Source organism: Hesperophylax consimilis, chromosome 23 (assembly GCF_061612785.1).
Source record: "Hesperophylax consimilis isolate HC1 chromosome 23, BYU_Hcon_1.0, whole genome shotgun sequence".
Taxonomy (NCBI): Eukaryota; Metazoa; Arthropoda; class Insecta; order Trichoptera; family Limnephilidae; genus Hesperophylax; species Hesperophylax consimilis.
Genome location: NC_142858.1, coordinates 28493212 through 28520197, shown reverse-complemented (window position 1 = coordinate 28520197; position 26986 = coordinate 28493212). Strand labels below are relative to the sequence as shown.

At 32.4% G+C, this 26986-nt stretch overlaps 1 protein-coding gene across 1 annotated transcript in view; it reads right to left on the bottom strand.

The window, feature by feature from the left end:
* The window catches only part of roq (RING finger and CCCH-type zinc finger domain-containing protein roquin), a 40912-nt gene extending 30800 nt beyond the window's left edge, over positions 1 to 10112 (bottom strand). The window contains exons 1-6 of the mRNA XM_089646205.1: positions 10025 to 10112; positions 9619 to 9784; positions 6497 to 6689; positions 5885 to 6042; positions 4892 to 5029; positions 1210 to 1317 (exon numbers count right to left, since the gene is read on the bottom strand). Of these exons, the coding sequence (XP_089502331.1) occupies positions 1210 to 1317; positions 4892 to 5029; positions 5885 to 6042; positions 6497 to 6689; positions 9619 to 9780 (759 nt within the window). The 5' untranslated portion in view covers positions 9781 to 9784; positions 10025 to 10112. The remainder of the gene's footprint in view (positions 1 to 1209; positions 1318 to 4891; positions 5030 to 5884; positions 6043 to 6496; positions 6690 to 9618; positions 9785 to 10024) is intronic.
* Positions 10113 to 26986: the final 16874 nt, after the last annotated feature.

The following is a 26986-nucleotide window of genomic DNA, read 5'->3' as shown; positions in this document are numbered from 1 at the left end:
ACACGCCCTACGTAATATATCTATATGTAGTTTATTTGCAAATCTATTACTTTTTACAAGCAATTTTTTGTGGCTTTTTCATAAAATATTTATAGTATTTAATATTAATATGTGTAACTAATATTTTTTTACGAATAGCTAAAATAAATTTATGAGAAAACCGTGAAAAAACACTAAAGATACAGATTCACAGATAAACCAATAGTAGGGCCTGAGGAGTTCTATTGCATTGTGTGACGGATAATGGCGGTTCTTGATCTAAATCATTGGGGGGGGGGAAAAGAATTTCAGTCTTCTGTGAACACCTTTTTTTCGAATATACGTGGGTCCGGGGGTAAACTGTTAAAACGGGTTACTGGAAAAATAAGAATTCTTCTATGGAAAAATATTTTTGTATTGGAAAATGAACATTTGAATTTGGAAAAAAGTTATTTTTCTTTTTTACTTCTACCTTCATATAGAATCACCTCCTGAAGTTAGCGCACCTTACCCCCAGACACCCTTATTATGTTACGTCATGTCATTTCAAAAGTTGGTGTGGAGAGGTAGGCATGTCGAAAAGCTGAATGTGTGGGAAATATTTTCACATCATTTTCACATCGATTCCAGATAAATTCGCTGTTTTTGCGTATATTGCATATTTCAAAATAAAATACTGCTTTGAAAGCAGATTAAATACTTTTCAGATTTTAGTATTATAAATCATCGTAGGCAATTAAAAACATAAAAATTTTGAATGCAAAATTGATAAAGTTTTTCAAATCACTCACCAATGGTTTTTATTGAGTCAACTGTTATTACCACTTTACACAAAACTAAAAAACATATTTAACTAGTTAGAGGTATTGTAAAAGTTATTATGTAGTTAAAGTAAATTGTTTTGTTTGGCGTAGCACATAATTGAGTTTTATATAATTAAATGTTCATTAAAAAAATAGACGAAATGATATAAGACTTTGCAAAGAACTCTTGGATAAAAAAATGTCAATTTGAAAAAAATGTTAGTCAGCCACTAGCCGCTCTTAACTGACGATCTATGTAATGAACATCTGAATTTTTTTATTGGTAGAAAATTATGCATTTTAGCATTTTTAAATGGAAAACGATTATCAGCATCGTTTATCAGGATCAGGATGCACACTCCCTCAGCACATAAAAAAACTTGATAAAACTAAAAATATAATTAAAAAAGGAAAATAAATGAATTACCTTGAAGCAAGAAGCGCGATACAGCAACTGGACTACATGACCGATGCTTGTCTTCGATGCCTGAGGGAAATGGGGCTCCAGTCTTTGCACGACAAACATCACTAGAACCTACAAAGTATACAGACATTAGGCTAAGTTCATTTGAACGCCATGTTCTATCGTGATAGACACAAATCGTTACATACTGTGAGTTTATTTCAGACACAAACAAACCATGTGCAAAAACAGTCAATGGCATACCCCGTGATACCCAAATGACAACCTTCAAGCACATACCCTAGGTCTGTCTGCAGATACCTTCATGATTAATTCAACTAATTTAATCGGCATGGGTCATGCGACTATGAACAGATGGATTTTGGCTGACAGGCACATGAACGCCTAAAACTCATGACCGCCGTGTAAAAGCTCTAAAAAAATTAAAGCTCCAGTTAACCAAGTCACGGTCCAAACGGTTTTCGACCGTGGCAGCCTTAACAATGTGAATGAACATAGCCTTAACAATAATGCAGTAATGTGATTTTAATTAATTATTTTACGAGATGTTTAAGAATATCTATCAAATCCCCTCTGATGGATTATTCATTTGATCTCATTTATCTATTTGATTATCACGACAGGTCTATCAAAAACATAAGTAATTGACTAGATTATTTTGTCCAATGTGTTGATAATGCTTAATACTTTTAAGACGGTTTATCAAAATTATTGTTTCAATTTTTGCAATGTTTATGTTTTCACTGATATGATAGTTTATGCCATTCTGACTTCCTAAATTACATTGAAAAAGATAATAGTGTGTCAACCATCTAGAGACACTCATCAGGTTGTTCGTAATATTTTTGCTAATCTCTGTAACTCTAACCATTCAAATAAAACCCAAAATTTTTAGTACAATTTTGCGAATCGCTGTCCTAGTTCTTGTATGTTCAATAAGCCTTTTTTAGCAAAACTGAGTTATGAATGCCATTGTGTTCATTAGCCTATTACGCATTAATGTAGCTAAAAAAAAACAAATTTTTCGGTTTTTAACTGCTATTTTCAGCATTTCTCGAGTGCCAATATCCACTCACGGAACAATTTGTTAGTTCTTGTATGTTCAATATTCTGTATATTGAACGTTCAAACACTCAAAGTTATGCATAGAATAAAAAAAAAGTTCATACATATTTGTTCAACGTTCTGCCTAGTCGTGCCGCAATTTGAGTTCTTGCATGTTCAATATTCACTTTCAACCAATCAGTAGTCGGCTTGTTACGGCTTTAGTAATCTTAGTTAATCTTAGTTAATCTTTAGTAATCTTTTTACATCTTGGTTTTTTATTGTTTTCGAACTGCCATCAGAGCTTCGCATTGTTCTATTAAAAATACGTTTAATTGTGAATAAACTGCTGTTATTGAAGTGAAAAATGACTTCACCGACTACAGAATCAACAAACCTTAGACCAGTGGCTCAAATGGAGAGGTAAGTCTTAAAATTATGTTATTTATACGCATTTCCAATATATTTTACATGTACTTTTTGAACTTGCTAGGCATATACACAGGATGCTCCATTTATTATTTATTAATTAAACTATTTATTACACCTTTCGTTCTTTACGTAAAACAAGTCATAATAAATTAGTTATTTTTATTCGTAATTTGTTTATTTTAATACGTTTTAAATATTCTAAAGATAAAATTAACCGATTTGTGGACTTTATCATTAAAAACGTATTATGTTAAATATGTGGTCAATAAATAAATTGTGTTGAACAAACAATGTTCAGTTATGTGTTTTCCGTGAAATGTTTCAAACGACTGACGACCTCAGGCCCCTCCACCGAAACTAGTAATTTTTGTAGCTTATGATTTCGGCACATTTTTTTAATTTTTTTATTTCAGTGTCTGTTCCGCCTTTCCATAAACTTGTTTGTCGTATTATAATCCACGGGTTATTTATTATTTATAAAAAAATAAAAATGTCTTCACGTTATAATATAATGGAAATATAAAAGGAAAAAAATACCATTCGAAAATAAGTAAACTTGAAAAATAACAAACATAATTAAAAAAAAAAAACAAAGCGAAAGCCCTCCAAATATATGTATGTATATAATTTATAAAATAATTTTGGTACCCACATTTTCGTTTGTCTGATATGATTTAATACTTATCAGTTCCAATTTTAAAATTAAATTTGAACTTGAATAATTTTTTGTTTTGAAGAGTTTTATTTTAAATGTAAATTTACATTTAAAATAAAACTCTTCAAAACAAAATGTCTAGAAATTGTTACATAGTTAATGCCCAAGAAATACAAAGAATTGAATAATTTTACCTATGTTGTTACACATATGAATATTTCACATCACGCATGCACCGACAACCGAAATTAGTATGTTTAATAATGCACAGCTTACTCATACGAAACATCATTAAGACGTATCTTTGTACATAGTTACGCTTTCAAACTTATATAACCTTAATCATAATATTTGAATGATTTAAAAAGTGTCGCCTTTGTTGACAATTACCTGAAGAACGCTGTTTGTGTACATATTTCAAAGTAATAATTTAGGACAACTACTACTTACAAGATAAAATTAAATTGTTTGAAATCTGAAAATCACCCTGTACGTACAATTTACCACTATTTGGCTTATTGAACATAAAATATCTCAAAGTTTTGCACGCCGAATTGTTCAATATTCTAACAATGTGTTCAATATCCAAAAGAATTAAACATTATTTTCAACCAATGTTCAATATCCACCTTTAAAGTCATAATATGGGCATATTATAGCTTCAAACTTCGAAATTAGACGTTTCAACATTTCCTGTAATACATATGTATAAAATGAAATGACCAAAGCCGAGAATTATTTAGAATTTGCCAGTAAAAACAAAAAAAACGTCTCCTGTAAAATTTGCAAAATGGTTTATTGAACATACAAGAACTAAGGCAGCGAAATAAAAAACACAAATGGGCGAATTCTTAATCGGTTTACCTGAATATATAGCTAACTTGATTATAGCAATTGAAATATTCACTCTAACCTGTCAAAAGCAATGCTAAAACAGTTTGTTGAAAAGAATTTGCATGCAACATTTATGCAAGTGCAGAATACATTCATATTGAGATCCTTCCATGCAATTGCAGAGCTGATGTCAATTTGCACATTAATTAACACCTACTGATATCTTTAATATGTTTGTATATCGTAAAGTTTTGTCAACAAACAACAGGAAATCAAAATTTTCCATATAAATGATAAAAGGTGTTCATTGTATTGAGGAAATAAATAATGATATGCCATAGTAAAATAGAATTTATCTATTTAGATAATATTATCTTGCATAACTAGGTAATCATTGAGTTTATTTACACAACTGAGTAAAAATAATCTTTAAATTTCTATTAATGGCTACAAAGTTATTATTTAAATACAATTAAACACTAAACATTCAAACGTGTGTCCACAAAGGCATGAATGAGTCTACTGAGTTATATATAAAAATTAAAGGTGAAAGAAAGGCAATAATCATCAATGAAAACTTAAAATTCATATGTAGTTCTGAAAATTCATTACATCTATTTTATAAGGTAGGAAAAGGGAAGTTATCGATTAAGTAATTGAATTTGTAAAAGTTAATTTTCCTACAAATCCTTTTTGTAACAATTAAATAGATAATTTTACCTTCCGGGATAGTGCTGATCCGTCCTCTAAAGCTAACAGAACCAGCTTCAGAACTTCTTCTTGCATGGCCGGGCCCAAGAATTGGCAGCCCCTTGCTCGCACTGCCGCCCAAAGGTTTGCACTCAACTGCTGAGGATTCTGGAATATATTTTGGAAATTAATTACATTATAATGAAACACAGTGAAACTCTCTTACAATTTTTTGTAATAAATGAAACAAGCAAAACATAAAGCATGTTCAAATCACACCTCCACCCCCACTTCCAACACCTAATGCAATAACAATAATTTTGTAATAATGTAAATTATAGACTGAATGCTGTAGAAATTAGATCCCTGAGTTGTGGATTGTGACTAAAAAGAAGTTACAATAGTATAAAGGACTTCCCATTGAATTGCAATCATTGCACTAAATCATATAACTTACTTAATTATGAATGTATAATGTAATAAGTGTTAAGGGAACATCCACACTGAAGCGGTCGTAAATAATCATGTTGACTGTAATAATGGAAAAGTTAGTTCGACCTCACATTATTTATTGGCACACGCAATATGCCAATATTAATAATTATTTACTTAAGGATTGACCCCTCAATGGAGTACACCCGCCATTTTGTTAATTGGTTTAATCTTCTTTTACTTTCCAACAGTTGTTGATGCAAGCGTGTACTCAATGACAAAGTTTTGACATGGTTATTTACTCAAAATGGTCAAAACATTCTTTCATTCCGGCACAATAAAAAATTGATGTTGCTATATAAAATCGTAAGCAACATCCGGATGTATTAAACATAATTGATTTGAAAGTACCTGCAAGTCACACACGGTCGTACAATCGTTTTAATGAAAAACTAACATATAACAACATTAGTTCAACATATAAAAAAATTCTTTCTGATACTACATCACCTATGTAGATTTTACACTCACTAAAATTCTTCCAGAATATATATTTTGTTGGACACATGTTGGTAATGGTGTAGTATTTACCTGATGTTGCAGAATGAGTTCGGAGACGGTGCGCTCTCCGAGGGAACGAGCAGCGCGGTATGCGCGACCGCGGCCTTCCTCCTCAGTCAGGGCGCATTGCACCAGCGTCACCAGCTTCCTCTGCATGGGCTTGGACAGTTTGTTCGCACTCAGCCCGCCTTGCACAAACATATACAGGCTGTTAGTCTCACATCACAAAAATCACGATTATCCAAGACAATAATTGCCTTCTGTTCAATGAACACAACTTTCAAGATAACATATTTTGATATAGGTTTCCAATGTTTGATATATTCAATAAATACACTCTTTCAATGCCAGTATACAAAATTATGTACAATGAACCTCAAAATGGATTGAAACGAGTTGATCAATGTGCCGATGAAGTGTCTTAATCAATTAAATGAATGCAACTGGCATCAATATGGAGTCTTACTCTGTGGACGTCTTGTGAACCCATCTTAATAAGCATCAATCATTTGGCACTTATAAAAGGTTGCCAATTTAAAATCTCAGTAAACCCAGACGGGCAGCCAACCATTGCAGAGTCAAGTACCAGTTTACCCCTCAATTAATAGGTGTAACATAATAAAACTGTGTACAAATGCTCACCGTTCCCATTGTACTTAAGATAACGTGCTAGTTCTTCGATGCCTTGTATGCTGAGGTCATAACAGAGTCTTTCGTCTGCTGGAAGGCATCGTATAATTGGAGGGTGGTAAGGTTGGGCAGGAGCTGCCACACCAACCAACTGAAGTAGAGCGGTGTTCACCACTAGATTTTCCAAGTCTGTATTTAGCAATGTCTGAAAAGAAAGGAATCCATTACAAATGTAAACTTGATCAAACTATAATTATTACAGGGATCCGATACTAGACAATTCAAGAATCTTGGCGACTGCAGCCATACATCTGCGCGGAGATTTGTATCCAGTCAAACGTCGCTGACACTTGTAAACCGTCGGGGACGCCAGTCTACCGCAACCAGCCAGGTGAGGTTGTTCCCACTCAGATCGTTCATGGCTTCACTTGTGTCAGGCATTATATAACGATGCATGTACTTTAGATCAATGCTATGAACAAAAAGGGACAGCTACAATTGTTTGGTTTTGAGAGGTTATGAAAGTATTCTAGTTTTGATATTTCGAGAATTCAAGGTTTCATGATTTTAGTAGCAACATGTACGGACTGTGCGCAAGAGTTTTTAATTGAGTTGAGAAATATCTTTACATTGTTTTGAGTGAAATTGTAATGAGAAGTGATGGTGCAAAAGCAGATAATTAAATTTAATAATGTGTAATGCCTTTGTGACTTGCCAATCTCAACATATACAATATTGTAAGATAAAGGATCTGATGAAAACCAACAGACAAACAGATAAATAAAAGCAGTCTAGGAACTGTCTGCCTGATGTGTACAGAAGTTACATTAAAGGCATATAACAGTATAAATTGTATGATATGTAAAATGAAAGAGCTATTTTCAAACACGAAAAAAACAGATGTTGCTGAAATGGTTTAGCAACTGTTTAGTAATCAGATTAGAATAACCAGGTACTTCTCAACTCCCATAAAAAGGAAAATAAGACACACTTGCTTTATAACACACCTCTCAGAATAATAATACTGCCCAAAAGCGAGTCCAAAATAAATGTAATAAATTAATTGACTTTCTTAGTGAACCCGTTATTATAAATCGCCACAAACGCCACAGTTTCTCAACCTTAATAATGCCTCACCAAAGTTCCCATTTGAAGGTGACACTTAAGGTCAGATAAGAATGAGAAAAAATATAGAGAAACGATTAAAGAAATTTATTTTCCATTTCTTAGATTTAAATTATTCTTTCCATTTATTTGATTTAAAGAAACGGAAAGAACACGATTGTACCACACTGTCCAGGAGCATCCTGTTCCAGTGAGACCGGTACACCAGGGTGTAATGATTCGTCAGGACTGGAACATGTGCTCTAAGGATGGGTGGGAGGTTGGGGTTTAGAGTACACATGGCAACCTGATGAGCCAATATAGGAATGTAGGATGGGATGGGTTGAGAATTGCTTATTTTCTTCTTTCATAGTTACTCCCTATCTATGCCATTTCTAGTTTCTTCCTCCTATATTTCTTCTGTCGAGTCACTATTCTCCGAGTCCGCTTTGTTCATGGTATACATTATCTGAGTCGAATCCAGGTAGTCCCAACTACCCTGAACTTGCTTTTTATTTTTGGCTATTTCCTTCCATTCTTCCAGCGTTTTATCAAAGTACCTCATGTTCGTGTTGTAAAGAGTCATTCCACGTACAGATAGGTCTTCCAATTTTGCATTTACCTGCTATTAATTGATGTAATGTTTTTAGTCTTAATGTGTGTCCAAGTTATCCTATCCTGTGGGATTCTTATCTTCTTAGTTATTGTTTTAACTTGTAGTATTTGTTATATTTTCTCCTTAGGCGCATTCCTAGAATCTTCCAGTATTTGTTTCAGGATGTATCATTCGTATCTTCTTGATGTTTTGGATTTGATAACAGTGATGGCTTTTAATCCTTAGATCATTGCCGGTGCAATGGTCGTGATGTAAAGTAGTTTAGTTATGTATTATGACTTTATTATTTTTGGACCGCTCGTTTGCAGCGTTTCTTGATTGTGCCTGCTCATTGTTGAGGTTATATAAGTTACTAGATATTTTATTTCTTTTTCGGGTTTCTTCCGGATTCCTTCAACTTTATGGCATTGCAGTTTTGAAACAATTATCATTTGATTTCTGATTAAGAGTTTAGGTTCATCCAAGGTCAGGGAAAATATGGTAAATATAAACAACAGATAAATATAAAAAGATACTAAATTATGAATACTTGAAGACTCGGACTCATAACATGTCGCAGCAGGAGTCATGCGTGTTATACTATTTTCGGTTATAACCTAACCTTGTTCAGAACAGTATTATTATAAATAAACCTAAGTACAGATATTTACATTTTAATATAATATGATAGAAGATAAAGAGATAGAAAGGGTATTAGAGGACAGAGCATCAGACGAGTGGGGAGTTATTCGATGAAAGTAGATACACTTGCCTAATGGTCTGTGACGTGGATTTATTCCACAGATTAAACATTCTACACCACAGAATACATTAATACAAAATACATAAATTAAAACTAATAAAGAGTGCATAGAACTACGTGACGTAAGGTTATTCAAAGAGTTATGCTATCATAGAATTATTAGTGAGGTTGTGATAACTTGTGCGCTAATTAGATGTATGTGTTTAATGTGAAGGATACCATTTAGTTCATCAATAAATCAACAAAATGACACATTCATTTCACATGAATTTCATTAAAAAAAAACAATAAAATAATTTATTCGTTTTGTAGCATTGTGTATAATTTTAAAGATAAACAATAAAGGTGACCTCCAATCACAGGCTGGTATTTAAAGAAAACATTTGTTCAAGGGCTAGATGTAATAAAGAATGTGTTAAATAGTGGTAGTCTGCATTTTACAACATAATACGCAATGGGTAGGTTTGCATGAATGACATGCGACTCAAGCAAAGATTTAGCTGTCAAAACAAGTGCCAAATGGTCAAACGTCAAGTCTCATTGTTCATAGGGTAAGAAGTACAACCGAATGACGTGCATTTAGAGGTTAAGCGGGAATGAGAGTGATTTAATGCAGGTTTATTGCAGTGCAAACGAGTTCAAAGGTCAGAGGTGGAATACAATGGGATTTACCTGGTCGAAGGGGCATTGCTTCCGGTGCAGGTGAGCCAGGCACAACTTGCAGACGGTGTGCCCGCAGCCCAAGCTGACTGGGCTTCTCGGCGCTGCGTTGAACTCCCGACAACAAATTGGACATGTGAGAAAGTCTGTCCATTGTGGAGCCTGGATTGGCATTATCCTGTGCGAAAAACAATTCCTTTTAGTTTCAATATACACACGCGAGATACCGAAGCTATATTAATAGGATGAATTTAGAAAATATTATTCATCTTGGCAAATGACGTTCTTTCTGCCACCTAGACAACTGTGCGCAGAATAATATAGAGCAACGAAACATAACGCTGGACGTTTCACGGGACTAGAAGAAACTGAATGTAAAAGGATTCGCGTGGATAATAGCACCACACTCACAAATTACCTTGTATACAAACTGTATAAATAATCATCACAACAACAACACGAACTACAGAGACAACCCCTTCGGAATACGACGCCACAGACGGACCAAAAACGTAGATAATCCACTATTACATTAACGATTACGTACAAATAGATGGGAGAGTCTCATCGTTTCCGGTTTTATAAAGTAGGAACTTAACAAAAACAGAAATTTAAAAAAAAATAGCCGTCTGACGTGTAACTTATTTGGAAGGTTATACCCATCAATGATCAATGTAATATATCTTTGAAGAAGGTTATACTAATAAATCTATACGAAACATGAAACAGCACTAAACAAAGAAAAAGATAACGCACACAACTAGGAATTGAACCCAAGATTTCTTGTCTTACCGGGACAAAAAGGTTTATGCCAAAAATATAGAAAAAACATTTGCAAAATTATATTGTAAATTCTGAATTTGAAATATGATATCGACAAAATATGATGCTTAATAAATAGGTACCAATAGTCGAGTGGTTTAAGACGCCTGTCTCGATAAAATAAGATATCGTAGAGTCAATTCTTATTTGTGATCGTTATCTTTTTTATTTTTCTGTGGCTTGTTCTGTTTCATGTTTCGTTCATATTTATTAGTATTATATTCTTCTTGAGTGGTACTTTATATTGTTGATGATTAAACAATTATTTGTATAATTATTATTAAAATACACACAATGAGATATATTACAAATTAAAAATTCATCATCATTTAGAATTGACCCATTGCCAATTTTAGTGAGATTAGAAGCACAACAAAATGACATTAAGTTTAAGAAATAAAAACATGTCTCCAAAATCAATATAAAATACATAAATTATCTTTCAAAATAAAAACATGGCTACCGCCTGAACGAAAAGTTTTACTATCCAATAATTTGGATAAGGAAAACTAACCATACAAATTTGGTACGAGAGGATTATTTCAAGTCCAGCAAGTGTTTAGAACGTTTCGGGAGCACAATAATTTTATTTTTGTTTTTTATTATTATTATACATTATACACTTAACAAATATAAGGTAAAAAGTCTCAATAAACTGCTTTTTAGCAGTTTGTATAGCGGGTTCTTTCATTATAAATCTTATTATAGTGAGTTTACAGTTACATTTTTACAATTGTATGTATAAAACAAAAAATTTTACAGAAATATAGCAAAAGAAAAATTATGAAAAAGATGAATAACAATTTTAAAAGTCTTTAGAATAATATATCATTGAAAGCTAATATAAATTAATTCTTTCAGTAAGCCAAGTCTATACAAATCATCCAATAATAATTGGACGATTTGTATAGCGCCGTTTATGTGCAAAATCACCTCAAGGGCGCTGCCAAGTAGTAATGACATTAGTCTATTGTCACAAGTTTGTGAAGACCCTCTATTCTAGGTATTTAAAAAAAAAATTCTCGAAAAAATAGCATGTGAAACGAAGGGAGCATTTTGACTAACTTTATCTAAATTATTTTTTTTTACTAATGAGCGAGACATAGCTAATGGTACGTATACATTTGCGAACCGAAACGCGAACTAAGCCACGAATTACGGGAACTAAGCGAAGCAACTGCAAGCGGAGTTTCGCGCCATTTGGGGTTTCTTCGTACCTTTCCCACAAGTTGTGGTTGAGTTCGGCAGTTCGGCTCGCGTGTGTATACGTAGCATAAGATAGCGACATCTCTAGAAATATGTCAATAAATGTATTTGTTTATCTTGGATAAGATTTCTAACGCCCGAGTCTGGTTTTCCCCTCTGCTCGGCGCGCATGCGCAATAGACGAATACTGCAATGTCAGCGGAATAGTGCGCCGCTTTTCATTTTAGGCTGATTTTGCGAAGTTATTTAGCTATTGTGAATTGAAGAATTTCATTAGTAAAGTTTTTTTTTAAATTTAAAAACGCATTAGATATGCAACCAGTGTATTTAACGCTGATCTTGTTTCGTGTTTAAGACAATTCATAAATTGGTATTTACAAATAATATTATATTTATATATTTTTTATTATAAGTATAATATTTTAACTAACATAGTTCCCAGAAATGGGAATTTTAAATTCATTAAAAAAAATTAAAATATGATTGTTCTTTCGTTATAAGGGTAAAAAAAATATCATTATTCTCAAAGTTTACAAAGAAAAATGTTTTTAAGAATGCATACCGTGTAAATAAGTATTTAATTAACAAAATTTTGTTTTTAGAAAACAAATCCTTATTTATTAAAAATGCTCGCGAAATCAAATAATGTGATATAAAAATTCGGTGACCGGATAAATCATCACAATGATAATTCATCACATCTTTAAAAAGTTATATAAAGTCATGGAAAGTGATGAAACAAAAACTTTATTAACTAGGTTATGTAGGTTAGGTTAGGTTAAAAAAAAATTTCATCGTTTCTAGTGACTTTATATCACTTTTTTAAAATGTGTTGAGTTATCATGGAACCAAAAATTCAAACGTAAACAGACGTAAGTGCCGCTCGGATATTCAGTAATGTTTTAACTGCTCCGTAAGGTTTCATTTTGTTTATATAAACATCGCCCCAAAACAATTTATTTTATTTGGTACAATACATTATTTGATAATGTGGGCCTCACTTTACCTTTGCTGAGGCCCCCATTTTTAGAGGGCCCATAGTTTAAAAAATAATTAATAAAGGGATGATATGAAATTAAATAATAAATCTCCATAGTATAAAACAGCTCTACGGGTCTGTCTGTTTGTGCGCTTAGTTCTTCTAAACTACGCAACGGATTACGATAGAGTTTTCACTATCATTTAGAGAATTTCCTCTGGAAAGTTTATGTACACAATTCATTCATATAATATTTATTTAAAATAGAGAAAATTCGATGTTTTGTAATCAAGTCGTAAAAAATATATTTTCTGGCACTTACATTGATAACGTTGGCTAAACCTTATGAGATACGTCCAGAGATGTGCTTTATTTCAAATAAATCCATTTCAAATGGAAATGCAAAATGCAAAATGGGTATTTTCCATTTTGCATTTTAAATGCTTTTCTAAAAACCATTTTGAATTTTGCATTTTAAATGCTTTTCTCAATGCATTTTCCATTTGAAATGCTTTTTTGCAACATTCTTCCTACTATCTCCACTCATCTTTTTTTCATAAGCCACAAATATCAGTCGGTCCTCAACCTCGCTATGAGAGATAATTTACATTTGTCAAGTTGCTCCCTGGTAGGAGCCCTGGCAATTGAGTGATACTATTACAAAAAATACTGATTCAAATACTGAACATGGGGCCATGACGCTGTAATATTAAATGTTAGATAGCAGTTTCTATGTTTTTACGTTGGCAACATTAGTCCCGCGCAAATTTTTTGTGGTTTCATAATCTGTAGTCGTGGTGTTTTTGGATTTACCATCATGTAATATGTTTGTTCTACATTGATGTCCATTATTAAATGACAAAATTGTTTAAAAATTCTATAATTATTTTGATTGTTTGACCTGAGAAACCATTTTGCACTTTCAATGCATTTTGAAAATAGGTATTTTGCATTTGAAATGCTTTTCTAAAAACCATTTTGCATTTTCAAATGGAAAAGTTTTGACCCATTTCCATTTTGCATTTCAAATGGTTTTGGGTACCTATTTTGCACATCTCTGGATACGTCATAATAATGTACTACGGAATTGAATATTTTTAAAAGGCCTACAGAAAAGTCCACAATGATATATGAATATCTCCTAAGGAAAACCCCCAACAACGCCGGGTACACGTCAGCTAGTTGAAAAAAAACTTTAACTCTGGTACCTTCTATGAGATACTGTTGTATATAATGATGTGTGCATTGTGATGGTGTTGTGTATTATGTATATATGTTATATTATTTTACGTTGTAATATTTTTGTAATGTCGTTATTTCAAATTATTTATGATTAGTTAAAATATCGATTAGTAATTTGAGCAAGAATGATAATGGGAAATATAAATATTTTAAATAATTACATTAAAAAATATATATAAAATCGCCCATACATTTGAACGCAGCCTATTATTTTTTTTCACTTATTTTGTGTTTTGACCGTTACCGGTTTCAGCCTATTATAGCCATCTTCAGACTGGTAAAATTATTCCTTACTTCCATCAAATGGGGTAGCATGTTTCAGTCATCAAATGCTTAAATTATTTAAATGTAATTTTTTTACGTATTCCACTTAGTTTGGGAGATATTTAACATAATCATTGACTTAGATAATTTTTTCTATTTTTTTTTTTAATTCGCGTTTTTCTTCAAGTTGTATCCCGGGAATTGTCAAACTGTACAGCTAATATACAAATGTGGAAAATTCATTCTACTTTTCAAGAAGGTGTCGACGATTTTTCAGAACACTTTTTTAAACGCACGGCAGAAACAAAAAGTGCCGGAAATTTTGCTATTTAAACAACATATCAAAAATTAAAAACTACCCGACCTTTTCCAAGGAATTTTGCTAAATTGACTGAACTATACGGACGAAACTATTTATTCAAATTCATATTGCGTGTACTCGTAAACGGGCGTAAACAGATGATTCATCTTAATACTGTATTATACATTCATTTAGTGACAGGCTGCATATTTTTCTGCTCCCAATTTAAGTGCTCCGCAAAGTGTTTATTTTTGGCAAAAACAAACAGTGAAGCTGATGATTAAATTAAACAAAGTGCGCACTATCGATTGGAATAAAAAATAATAATCAATTAGTAACATATCTTCTACAAACCACATTTGAAAATAAATAAATATTTTAAACATTCTGAAACTGTCAAACTGGTGACAACAATATTTGTACAGTACTACTGGTTGTAAAAGTGTAAAGTGGAGTAAGTTTGTGAAAAAATAAATATGGCCAATCTACACAAATTCATGGAAGAAGCAAAGGAGGTAGTTAGTGAACTACTTCTCGCAGTGCAAGATTCCAGTAAAAAGTTCAGTAAAGACCAACAAATTATTGTGACAAATAAAGCCACAAACATTTTATCATTATTAGGGCACCTGGCAATTGAAATGTCGGAAGATAAAAATAAAATAGAAATCGCGAACAGAGAAAAAAAAGTGGGTGTGTCAAGCCTACGCAAGACAGAAGTGAAACTTCTTTTGTTAAACCGTATGAACCACAATCAATTACGTATTTCACTCGTATTACACTCACGACGCAGTATACTAACCAAGCAGCTGATGCTTGGCGTGGCGCAGTTCGCTGGTGTCTGAGAGAGAGGAAAGAAGAGAAGAGAGAGAACGTTCGTGAGCGGCTCCCCCACCTCAACAAGCGCATATGGTGAGAGAGGGACAGTGAACGGTGAGCGGTGGTGGGGGTACCCGCATTTTCGTGTCGATCCTGACTCGGTTTTACTCCGTCCCCGAATTACGCGCCTAAAGAAGTTTCACTTCAATATAATATATTTTTAAAAATAATGTACAATGTACAGAAATAGAATCCCACACAAGATCGCGTAGTGCGCTCTAGCGAACGGATATTTTATCAGAGGGAGATAGTTTTAATTTTTTTTTCTGTAAATTATTACATATTATCAAAATAAATAAATTAATTAAATAAATGTAATACAATTATCATAATATACGGATTAGATAATAATTTTAATCCAACACAATAACGCAAAGCGCGCTCTAGCGGAGTAATGTTTTATCACAGTGAGATAAGTGTTTTTATTATTTTGCAATATTATTTTCTTTTAAAAAATGTTCTGACCTACTAAAAAATAAGATATTGAATGAAAAAGGCGTTAAAAACAAAAAAATAATGTGCGATGGCCGAGAATCGAACTCGGATCAACTGCTTGGAAGGCAACTATGCTGACCATTACACCACCAACGCCAGTTGTCGGGATGAGCTAAGAAGCATTTATATGTTACTTCAAAACTTTGAAAATTATTACATATTATCAAAATAAATAAATTAATTAAATAAATGTAATACAATTATCATAATATACGGATTAGATAATAATTTTAATCCAACACAATAACGCAAAGCGCGCTCTAGCGGAGTAATGTTTTATCACAGTGAGATAAGTGTTTTTATTATTTTGCAATATTATTTTCTTTTAAAAAATGTTCTGACCTACTAAAAAATAAGATATTGAATGAAAAAGGCGTTAAAAACAAAAAAATAATGTGCGATGGCCGAGAATCGAACTCGGATCAACTGCTTGGAAGGCAACTATGCTGACCATTACACCACCAACGCCAGTTGTCGGGATGAGCTAAGAAGCATTTATATGTTACTTCAAAACTTTGACTAGATCAAATGAACTTTAATCGGTGGTGGGGGTACCCGCATTTTCGTTTCGATCGTGACTCGGTTTTACTCCGTCCCCGAAAATTCATTACGCGCCTAAAGAAGTTTCACTTCAAAAACATATGATTACCCTCAAAATAAACAAAAAAATACAAAAAATAAATATTGTCTAATGATTAGTCCTAAAACAAACAGTGACTCTTCTGACTCGATTCTAAAAAAAATACAAAAACATATTAAAACTAGTAAACTGGGAATATGTATTGAAGGCATCAAAAAAATATCCCGAAACAGAATCATCATCGAGTGTTTAAAAAAAGAAGATGCGAAGAAATTACAAATGGAGATCTCAAAAGTAATAAATGATGTCGATACTAAGGAATTAACAAAAAAAAAACCTACTTTAATTTTCAAGGGAATATTTAATGATTATGATAAAGAAGATTTCACTTGTGACATCATCGAACAAAATGAAGAAATTAAAATTATGTCGGAAAATAAGGAACATAAACCTGTGTTCAACGTCAAGAAAATAATTAAAAATAAATTTAATGATACATCTAACTATGTGGTTGAAGTAGAGAGTGAAACCCGGAAAATACTCTTAAACAAAGATAAAATTAAAATCGGATACCAAAGAATCTTTGTTGAAGACGCAAATCCAGTAATGCAATGTTACCACTGTTTACGCTTCGGACACGGTGCTGCAAGATGTCTGCAGAGAGAGAAGGAAGAAAAGCCTGTTTGCAGCTACTGCGGTCTCGACCACACATACAGCGAATGCGGGAACAAGGACAAACAACCAAACTGCAGAAACTGTTGCACTCAAAATGAAAAATATAAAATGACATTTCCAGTTTATCATAGGGCAAATGACAAAAACAACTGTAAGGTATATAAAAAAATGCTCGCAATTGCTGAACAAAATATTGAATATTAATTTTTACTTATCAAAAAAAATGCAACAATATATTTTAAATAAGAATCTTTTGTTATATTGTAGTATTTTGATAATTAATGAAGATAATCAATTTTATTTACATGCGTATGTGATATGTAAGTTTTCTTCTTTTAAGATGCTTGTTAATATTAAATTAACACATCAAAAGTTACACACTTTTCTTTACCAGATACAGAATATTAAAATACATTTTATAATCATTGTTTATAGGCCTACACTATTTAAATACGTTCTATACACCTACTCTACATATACTATTATGTCCATTGCCTTGCATCTAAATTATCTATTAATAAATACTGTATTTCAACTTTTTACTTTTATACGGAATGTTATAAGTGTAATATTTTATTATATTTTAAATAAAGAGTATAATAGTTTATATACACCGCAATACCAATATTCCCATTTAAATCTGCACTACTGTTTCAATACTTGTTTTAGCGGCGTAAAATCACGCACACTATCTTACTTACAAATCGTTACCAAATGGAGAATGAAACAAATAAATTATTGTTATCCATTAATTATCATGTTATCAATTAATTATCAATTATCAATTAGTTATCAATTAAAATACAATCAACGAAAAAAATATATTTCATGTAGAAAATGTACAGTATGTATTTACTGGTGCAAATTATTAAACCTACCTTATACTGAACAATACTATAATCTAACCATGAATGTTTTTGGAAATATTTTATTTAAATCATTATGTCTTTTAGTTTCATAGATGATGACAATGATATTAATTTTTGTAAAGTAAATAACCTGCGTGAATGGTTTCAAAAGCAAGATTCAAGGAAATGTGATACAAGTAAACTTAATTTTGTTCAACTAAACATTAGGTCAATATGCAAATATTTCGACCTATTTCATGTTTATTTTAAAGACTGTTTAAATCACGTTGACGTACTCGTGCTTTGCGAAACGGCAATTCGTTCGGAACTTGTTAATCTTTATGATATTCCCGGATACAATTCGTATCACTATTGTAGAAAACAAAAATCCGGTGGAGGCATCTTGTTATATATAAAGAATAACCTTTCCTTTTCGCAAATATTTCTGGACACCAAATTTTTTGAGAACGTTTTTGGAATATTGACACTTCCAAATAAGAGCACTTTAAATGTCTTAGCAATATACCGACCCCCGAATCTAAATAAGCTATCATTTTTGTCAGAAATATCCTCTGTGTTTGAAAACAATATTAAATCAAATGAAAGTGTAATATTTTTCGGCGACATAAATTTAAATTTATTAAACAAAAATGATCCTATCATAATAAATTATGAAAATATTCTTACAAATAACTATTTGAAAAAATGTATAGATGGCGTCACTAGGGAAGTAATTGTTAAACAGAAAATAAATAGTTCATGTATCGATCATTTCTACGTGCGAATAAGCGGTAAACTGCCCGCTGGATTAACCAGTACAATCTTCGCATGTGTATGTGACTATAACATTGCCGATCACAACACAACAGCTATAACTATACGCTATAACTCGGTAGATAATTTAAACTCAAATGATTATAATAAAGTTAAAATTCTTTCGCAAAAACTGGTTGATAAACATATTTGTAATTATGATTGGAAATCGCTTCTAAAGGAAACCGAATGTTCTGTTATTTATTTGAAAATTAAAAATTATTTTGATGACTTGTATAAAAAAAGCACAATTGAAATAAGCAAAAAATCAAAAAACCGACCGCATGCCATAAATGAATGGATATCTACTGATGCACTTTATAAAATTAAAAAAAGAGATTTTTTATACAAACGTTGGAGAAATGCTCCAACGAACAAATACTATGAAAAAGAATATAAGTGTTTTCGAAATATTTTAAATAAATTGTTAATAAAATTAAAAACCTCATACTATAATGATAAATTCAAAAATATATTTCAAGACTCAAAAAAAACATGGGACGAATGTAATCAAATTTTAGGAAAGAAATGTAAAAATGATTGTGACCAAGTTGCATCCAAATATTTGATGAAAGATCGGACCGAAGAAAGCGTAACAAATGACTTTGTTGATTATTTCTCTGACAATGTTTGCAATATGTTACATAAATGTAATCACAGGACAACTGGGTTTGAACCAGAGGAGATGCCTCAAAGCATGTACCTACCTAGGGCTAAAATTGCTGATATAGAAAACATTGTGAAGCAACTTAAAAGCTCTTCTCCTGGAATCGATAATATCAGAATGAGCGATATTAAAAAACATATATTAACATTAGGTCCAATTATAACCCATTTTGTAAACAGAATCTTATTTGAAGCAAAAATTCCAGATGATTTAAAATGTAGTATTATCAGACCCATTTATAAAGGAGGTGATCACACCATTTTGGGTAATTATAGACCAATCAGTATTTTGCCATCACTCGAAAAAATTCTTGAAAAATACATTCAAATTAAATTAATAAAATATTTGGAAGATTTTTCTATTATTGATACTAACCAATATGGATTCCAAAAAAAAAGGGCACTGAAGTGCTACTTCAAAAGTTTGCCAGCTTGATAAATAATAATTTAAATAATAAACATCATGTATTAGTCTTATTTATAGATTATTCCAAGGCATTTGACACTATTAACCATAAAAAATTGTTGAAAATACTAGAAATCATAGGAATAAGAGGGAAACTTCTAAAGCTATTTGAAAATTATTTGAACAACAGGTGCATGCAAATAAAGCTTTTGAACACTTTAAGTAAAAAAAGAAAAATCTTAGCAGGTGTTCCTCAAGGTTCCATATTAGGTCCTATTTTATATATAATTTATGTATCTTTTATTAAATTTATTTTTAAACATGTAAAACACTTTGTGTACGCGGATGATACTGCATTGGTGTTTTCTTGTAGTGATTTGCAATTATGTATTGAACTTTTACAAAAAGATTACATTGAACTTTTAAAATGGTCTCACGACTCTGGCCTAATCATAAATGCAAAAAAAACTAAATTGATACACATTAGATCACCCAATGCCAAGGTAAATACTATTATACCCGAAATTAAAACACACAATTCAGATTGCCTACATGTTGGTATCCCTGCGTTGTGTACATGTGAAAATATTGAACTGGTTAAAAAATATGTTTATTTAGGTGTTATTATTGATTGTTTTTTCAAATGGGATTTACAGATAAATAAAGTCTGTGAACGACTGAGATCTATTATTAGTAGATTATATAAATTAAAATTTTATGTTCCAATATGCACACTTCGAATAATTTATTTATCACTAGCTGAATCTATCATAAGGTATGGAATTACAGCTTGGGGATTTTCCTCTAAAACAAATATAAATCATGTTCAAGCAGTTCAAAATTCTCTTGTTAAATTATTAGCTCATAAAAGTTTATATGAACAAAGGCATAATGTTCCACACCTTTATCAAAATCTGAAAATCCTCTCGGTAAGAGCAATTATGTGGTATAAAATAATTTTTCAGCACATAAATAGCCCTATGTACATAAATAGACTGGAACACACTTACAATACTCGATTTACATTAAATGAAGGACTAATCGTACCAAAGCATGTAAACAAATATGGAAAAAGAACGCTAGACTACATGATACCAAATTGTTTAAATATGTTACCTGCAGAAATCAAAAAATGTACAAATATAAAAAGAAAATTTTTGTTGAAAAATTGGCTAGCTGAAAGAAATAGTTTGTACTAGACTCTAATACAAACTATTTCTAACTGCATACGCTTTAATTGTTTTTTGTTTTTATTTTTATTGTATTACACCTCTCATGATATGAATGTATACATTTGATATAATCTGTTTAAGTTAAAAGCACCCAATGACAAACTACTTTAAAGTAGTTTATTGGGACTTTTTGATTTTTGTATATTATTTTTGATATTTAATAAAAAAAAAAAAAAAAAAGCATAACTTGCAAAAAGTGATTATTCCTAAAATATTTAAATTAGCACCATCTATGAAAGTATACGACAAGATCAGAGACAATCCACCCATCAAACATATGATAGTATAGTAGACATAGTAATCATATTTAGCTGATTCATTAGAATAAGGAACATAAGTGAAAAATATTACGATTTAAAAAATAATCATCATATAGATCAACAAATGCTGATTTCGAATACATAACTTTTATTATATACTAGCTGTATCCCGCCACGCGTTGCTGCTGCTCATTTTTTCTATGCAGATAGAGAAACAAAAACGCGTCTTGTTTTTACGTCCAACAGATGGCGCTGTTTTTTTTTAAACATGTTTATACCTGTCACAGGAAGGCCAAAAATTTGCTTAAGCAGATAACATCGCCGTCACAGCTCAAGCCAAAACCCAGCAGCAGAATATATCCTCAATTCTGACCTAAAGGCTATGGAAGAATATTTCCTCAATTGGCGACTAATGCCAAATGAGTCGAAAACAGTTGCGACAGATTTCCATCTTAGCAATTCACAAGCGAATGCCAAACTCTTTGTTCAGTTTGATGGAAAAGATATTTACCATGACCCCCACCCTTGCTATCTTGGACCGGAGCTTGAACTACCGGCAACACATGGAAACAGTGGGTAAAAAAAACTAGGACAAGTTAATAAGCTAGCTAGAACATTTGGAACTATCTGGGGATGCGACGCTAACACGCTCAGAACAGCATCCATTGCCCTGGTTTTCTCAACGGCTGAATACTGTGCTCCAGTATGGGCTAGAAGCGTCCACACTTCCATGGCGTTCAGCTTAATGCCACAATGCGAACCATCAGCGGGACTTTAAAATCTACTCCTCTCCCTTGGCTCCCCGTACTTGCAAACATAACCTCGCCAAACATCAGGCGAGAAATTGCAACACTGAGGGAATATGAGGGAATGCAAAAAAGCGCAAAAGAGACAAAAAGAGAGACAGCCTGGGTTTTCATTGCCTCGCAAAACCTGGTCCGCCATCAATAGGTTAAGGTGCTCCCTTGTTGCTCCCACAGCCGCATGTGAGTGTGGTGCGGTTCAGACCACCGAACATGTGGTCAACGAATGCCCGCTCCATTCATTCCCCGGCGGGATTGATGAGGTTCACATTGCGACGCCTGAGGTCCTAGAATGGCTCATAGACTTAAATGTCCCCCTCTGACCCCCCCACCATACGAAAGAAGAAGAAGAACCTGTCCTAAGAAGATTTTTAAATGTAGAAATTATAAGTCGTATTTTAAAAACGAATAAAACACATCGTTTGGTTAGTATAACTGAGCTGCTGATTCATCACAACCAGTCTACGTGCGAAATTTATCTATCGTCAACATTCAAACTAACATATGAAACTGCTTACTGCGGTTTAATGCTGATGAATCCACCTAGATTTCTCCGTTAATCCCATATTTTTAGGTTCTGTAAATATGGGACATTATGGCAAGCTATCGCTCAAAAGTTTTTGCAAACTTGGCATAATATCACTCGAGTGGTTGTACCTATCGCGCATGTAACGAAATAAAATGAAAAAGCCCAAAAAGGGCATGAATGAAAAAAAAAAACCAATACGAGTATTTTCTAACAGTCGGCGAATAGTAGAACTTGTACTTATATCTTTATATACTAACAATAGTAACAATGAAATAATCAATAAAACTATAAAAATGCTTGGTTTCATGTGCAGAACTGCAAGTGACTATACTCATTTCTCTGAGATTTGATGGGATTACAGCAGCTAATTAATATACGAAATAAATGGCGTCCTTACCCAATTGGGTTTTGGTGCAGTTGTTAGGGCGGTTGACTCAAGTCCCTAGAGAGGAAGGTTAATTAATCAACAAAACAAAACAAAAAATCTTTGAAATTGGCTACTAGCCCGCCCTAGAGATTGCGCAACTAGGTCGAAAATTGATATAAAAATAGTAAATTTTTAACTTTGGTTTAATGAAAATGGAATTTTATTGTATATTTTACAATCTCTCTCGACATAGTTATTAAACTCAAATGGTTATTCATAATCCAACTGACCAATCTACTTGGTTTGTAAATGTAAAAAAGAACAATACGCTTAACTTTGGAAAAATTTAAAACATTGAAATGAAAATGTTAAAAATTACATACACGAAACTATCGGTAACACCTATCCACTTGATATGAAACTTTATACATCTCGCACAACGGCAACAATTCGATTTGCAATGGCCGGATGGCTTCATGCTGGGCACTAGAATCCACCCCATTACTTAAAATTTAAGTTTTAGCACTTCCGACGCCTTTGGTCTGATCGCTCGCTAAAATTCCATTCAACTGCTTCAACCACAAAACTGCACAAAACTTTATGGCAAGTTCATAGATTTTGCCAGTTTTCAATCAATGTTACCAATATAATTGTTCTAAATTTCAAATAATTATTATTTTTACATTGACAGTAGGAGATATATTTTTCTATACAACTGCTGAGAGCTTTGCTGTTTCTTCTCTTTCTTACTCATAAGCGACGCATGTAACAGAAAGAGAGGTCTCCCAGGTCGGAATCTAGTAGAGGATTTCGTTGGTAAAGTGTGTACATATTTACTTATAATTTGTAAAAAAAAAATTATATTAATGAATGCGTTATTTTATTGCAGTTATATTAATTTACAAGAACCCTTCGGCTTATTATCTAATTGGCTATTTTTATTATCAAAATTCATCATTATCATATTGCCCATTCTATGAAATAGTATTGTACCTGGACAGACCATGCTATATTCTCGATGCTTGGCCTATTTCAAAATATCGGTCGCTAGACATGCTGAAATAGGCCAAGCCATGAGTGTGTCGCAAATAATATGTCAATAGCATTACTTTTCCTTTTTTTGACAAATTGAGTCATGTTTATCTATCTTCATAATAAATCACCATTATTTGATGACGTTTGTTTAGAATCAATATTCTTATTATTATATTAATCCTCAAAATATAAAATAAATTACCATTATTTGATTACGATTGCTTAGAATATTGATTCAGATTATTCCGGAAAAATATAAAATTAGTGGCATCTATTTTCAACACAATACCTACACATTTCTAATTGAAATCTTACAGTAATCCACCGTGTCTCCAGAAAGAAAATTAATATATCTCCCTCAGTGAAGAAATGAGTGTAATTATTTGATACTAATCTTTCACAATAAATGGCTATTGACAATAGGCCCGCAGCCATCAACAAATTTAATTGGTGCTGCCAAAAAATGGGCTATTTATTCCTTGGTTGAATTAATAATGTAATCAATTTGCCCTATGCAAAGCAACTACAGCTTGACTTTGTTTTTATGAAGCATGGTAGACTAACTTCGTTTTCTTTTCTTCATATTTAAGCGAAAAACCATTTTTGCATGAAAATTTTAACTTTGAAAGTTATTTATCTACTAACAAAAATATATATATTTATGTGCCAGTATTTAAGTTAGAATGTCAATAATTATTATATATAAGTAACCCATGTCACATATAATTCTTATATAAATACGTACTTAATAGTTTTCCATTTGAACATCGTTTTTATACTTACCAAGGAAGATCTTTTTTTAATCGACGAAGAAATCAGAAGCATTAATGATGAAATTGAACTTTATTTTGAAATAATCTTAGATATCACATTGTATTTATTTTTCTTCTAAATATTAACCTACATGATGGACACCGTAAAGCTGTCCGAAACTAAAGAAGGAGGAAATGCCACATAGCATTATACCCCAAAAATAAATCACGATAATGTTTTTGGCCGTGAAAATCTCAAATCATATCTTTGAACTGGTATTATTTATGCCTTGAGAGAAAGATAAAATAAAATCCAACTGAATAAATTGTGAGGTTATGCAAGCTATATTCCATGCAAATTTTAATTTCCTAATGTATGTAGTTTGTCAATGAATCAATGCCACAAATTGAATGTGTTTCTGATGGAGGCCAACCCGAACTGGAGGGAGTCAGTAGGCCAGGAGGTCTGCAGGCCAGGAGGTCAGGAGGTATTTCTAGAGGCAGTCTAATTCTTCGGCCCTTCTTCTGTTACTCCATTGTATCTTCCGTTAGTATCAAATACTGGATGACTCAAGTATCTTGGTGACTACCGCCATTCTTCTGCGGGGAGGTTCCTACACAGGCACACATTGCCGACATTTGAAAACTCGTTGACGCCGACAGTCTCCAGCTACCAGACGGGGATTCCCACACATGTTGTTGAGACTTTAGACATTTTGTAACAATGCTTGTAACAAAACAATCAGCAAGGAATGACAGTATATAAAAATGACTCATCTCACTCACAAACTGTTTGGTTGTGAGTGAGGTCATAAAAGCATTCTAGTTTCGACGTTTTGAGTACTTGCGTATCCCTGCGGAAGAAGAGCCTTCAAGGGTAGATGTATTTGTATTTAAATATAGTATTTGTACAATTCTTTTTAATTAATAATCTGGTGTTAATTAATTAATAAAGTGGTACCTCAGAAGAGCACCCAAGTCTTTACAGTGAACAAACATGGGTAATATATCATGGGTTGAGTTAGGAGCTGTAGGAAGGGATTTGATAATGTAATGAAGGAGGACACCTAATATGCCAGTTATCTACAAATAATTTTTTTTTTTTTTTTTAAAAAGAAAGATAAACATTTCCGGGTTACGAATAACCTGACAATATTTGAAAATCTCCTACTACCACCACAGTAAGCGGAAAATGTTGCTTGTGTTGTGATGGAGGACTTAGCCAGTCGAGGAATTGAACACACTACGCCTGGGTCAATTGTTCATTAAATGAACATTACAAAAACAAAATTATAAATAACCATGCAGAATCTTCTTTATTTGGGCACAATCAAAATCAATATTGTAACTCCTGTTGTCTCATAACTCCAATAAAAACTCCAGGACCAACAAAAACACTTTGGAATTTTATAATAAGTATTTTTTAATCTTTTTTGAGTTTTCAGTGTCCTTAATTAGCAGGCAGTAGTAATAATTCTGGGCCCCCGACCTTGGTAGCAATAGTATTTGTCACTCCCTGAATTTCTGTATTATTAACAGCACCTTACTGTTACATGTACTATCTGTGTGTAATATACTGTAACACCTCATACTGATATCTAGGATACCACAAATTAATATCAATCACCATCTACTAAGAAACCATCCAACTCCTCATTACAGTGAGTAGAAAAAGGCGAAAGCTGATGAATGTCGTTTATAATTAGCAATAATGGACAAGAAACATTAAAAATTTGTATACTTAAAAGAAAAGACCTATCAGAAAGATTCAAGAGAGAAAGAAAATGATGAGCACCTTCAATAGTTTGCTTCCTCATGTCAGAGAGGTTCCCAGGTCATGGATACTTAAGAGTGGATTATAGGGCAGAATGGTGACTTGCTGGAAAACGGCTCTCTAAAACGGCTTAATACTACCTTTCGTATGTCATTCTCAGACTTCATATTTTTTGTTACCAATTAATGGACTATTATTTTTCAGTCTGCCTATTTTTTTTTGTAGTTGTTGTAGGCATTCGACTATAAAAAATAAAAACATTGATACACCATACAACCCACTTTTAAAACTTCGATCCATGATTATCGCATTAATAACAGTTTTACACAATATTTTTAATTTAAAATATGTATATAATACACACATCTTTAGAAGTACGGCCTCTTATTATCGTTATGATATCTGAGGATATTAACAATTAAATAAATACTTCATCTTGCACCAAATTTTCAACA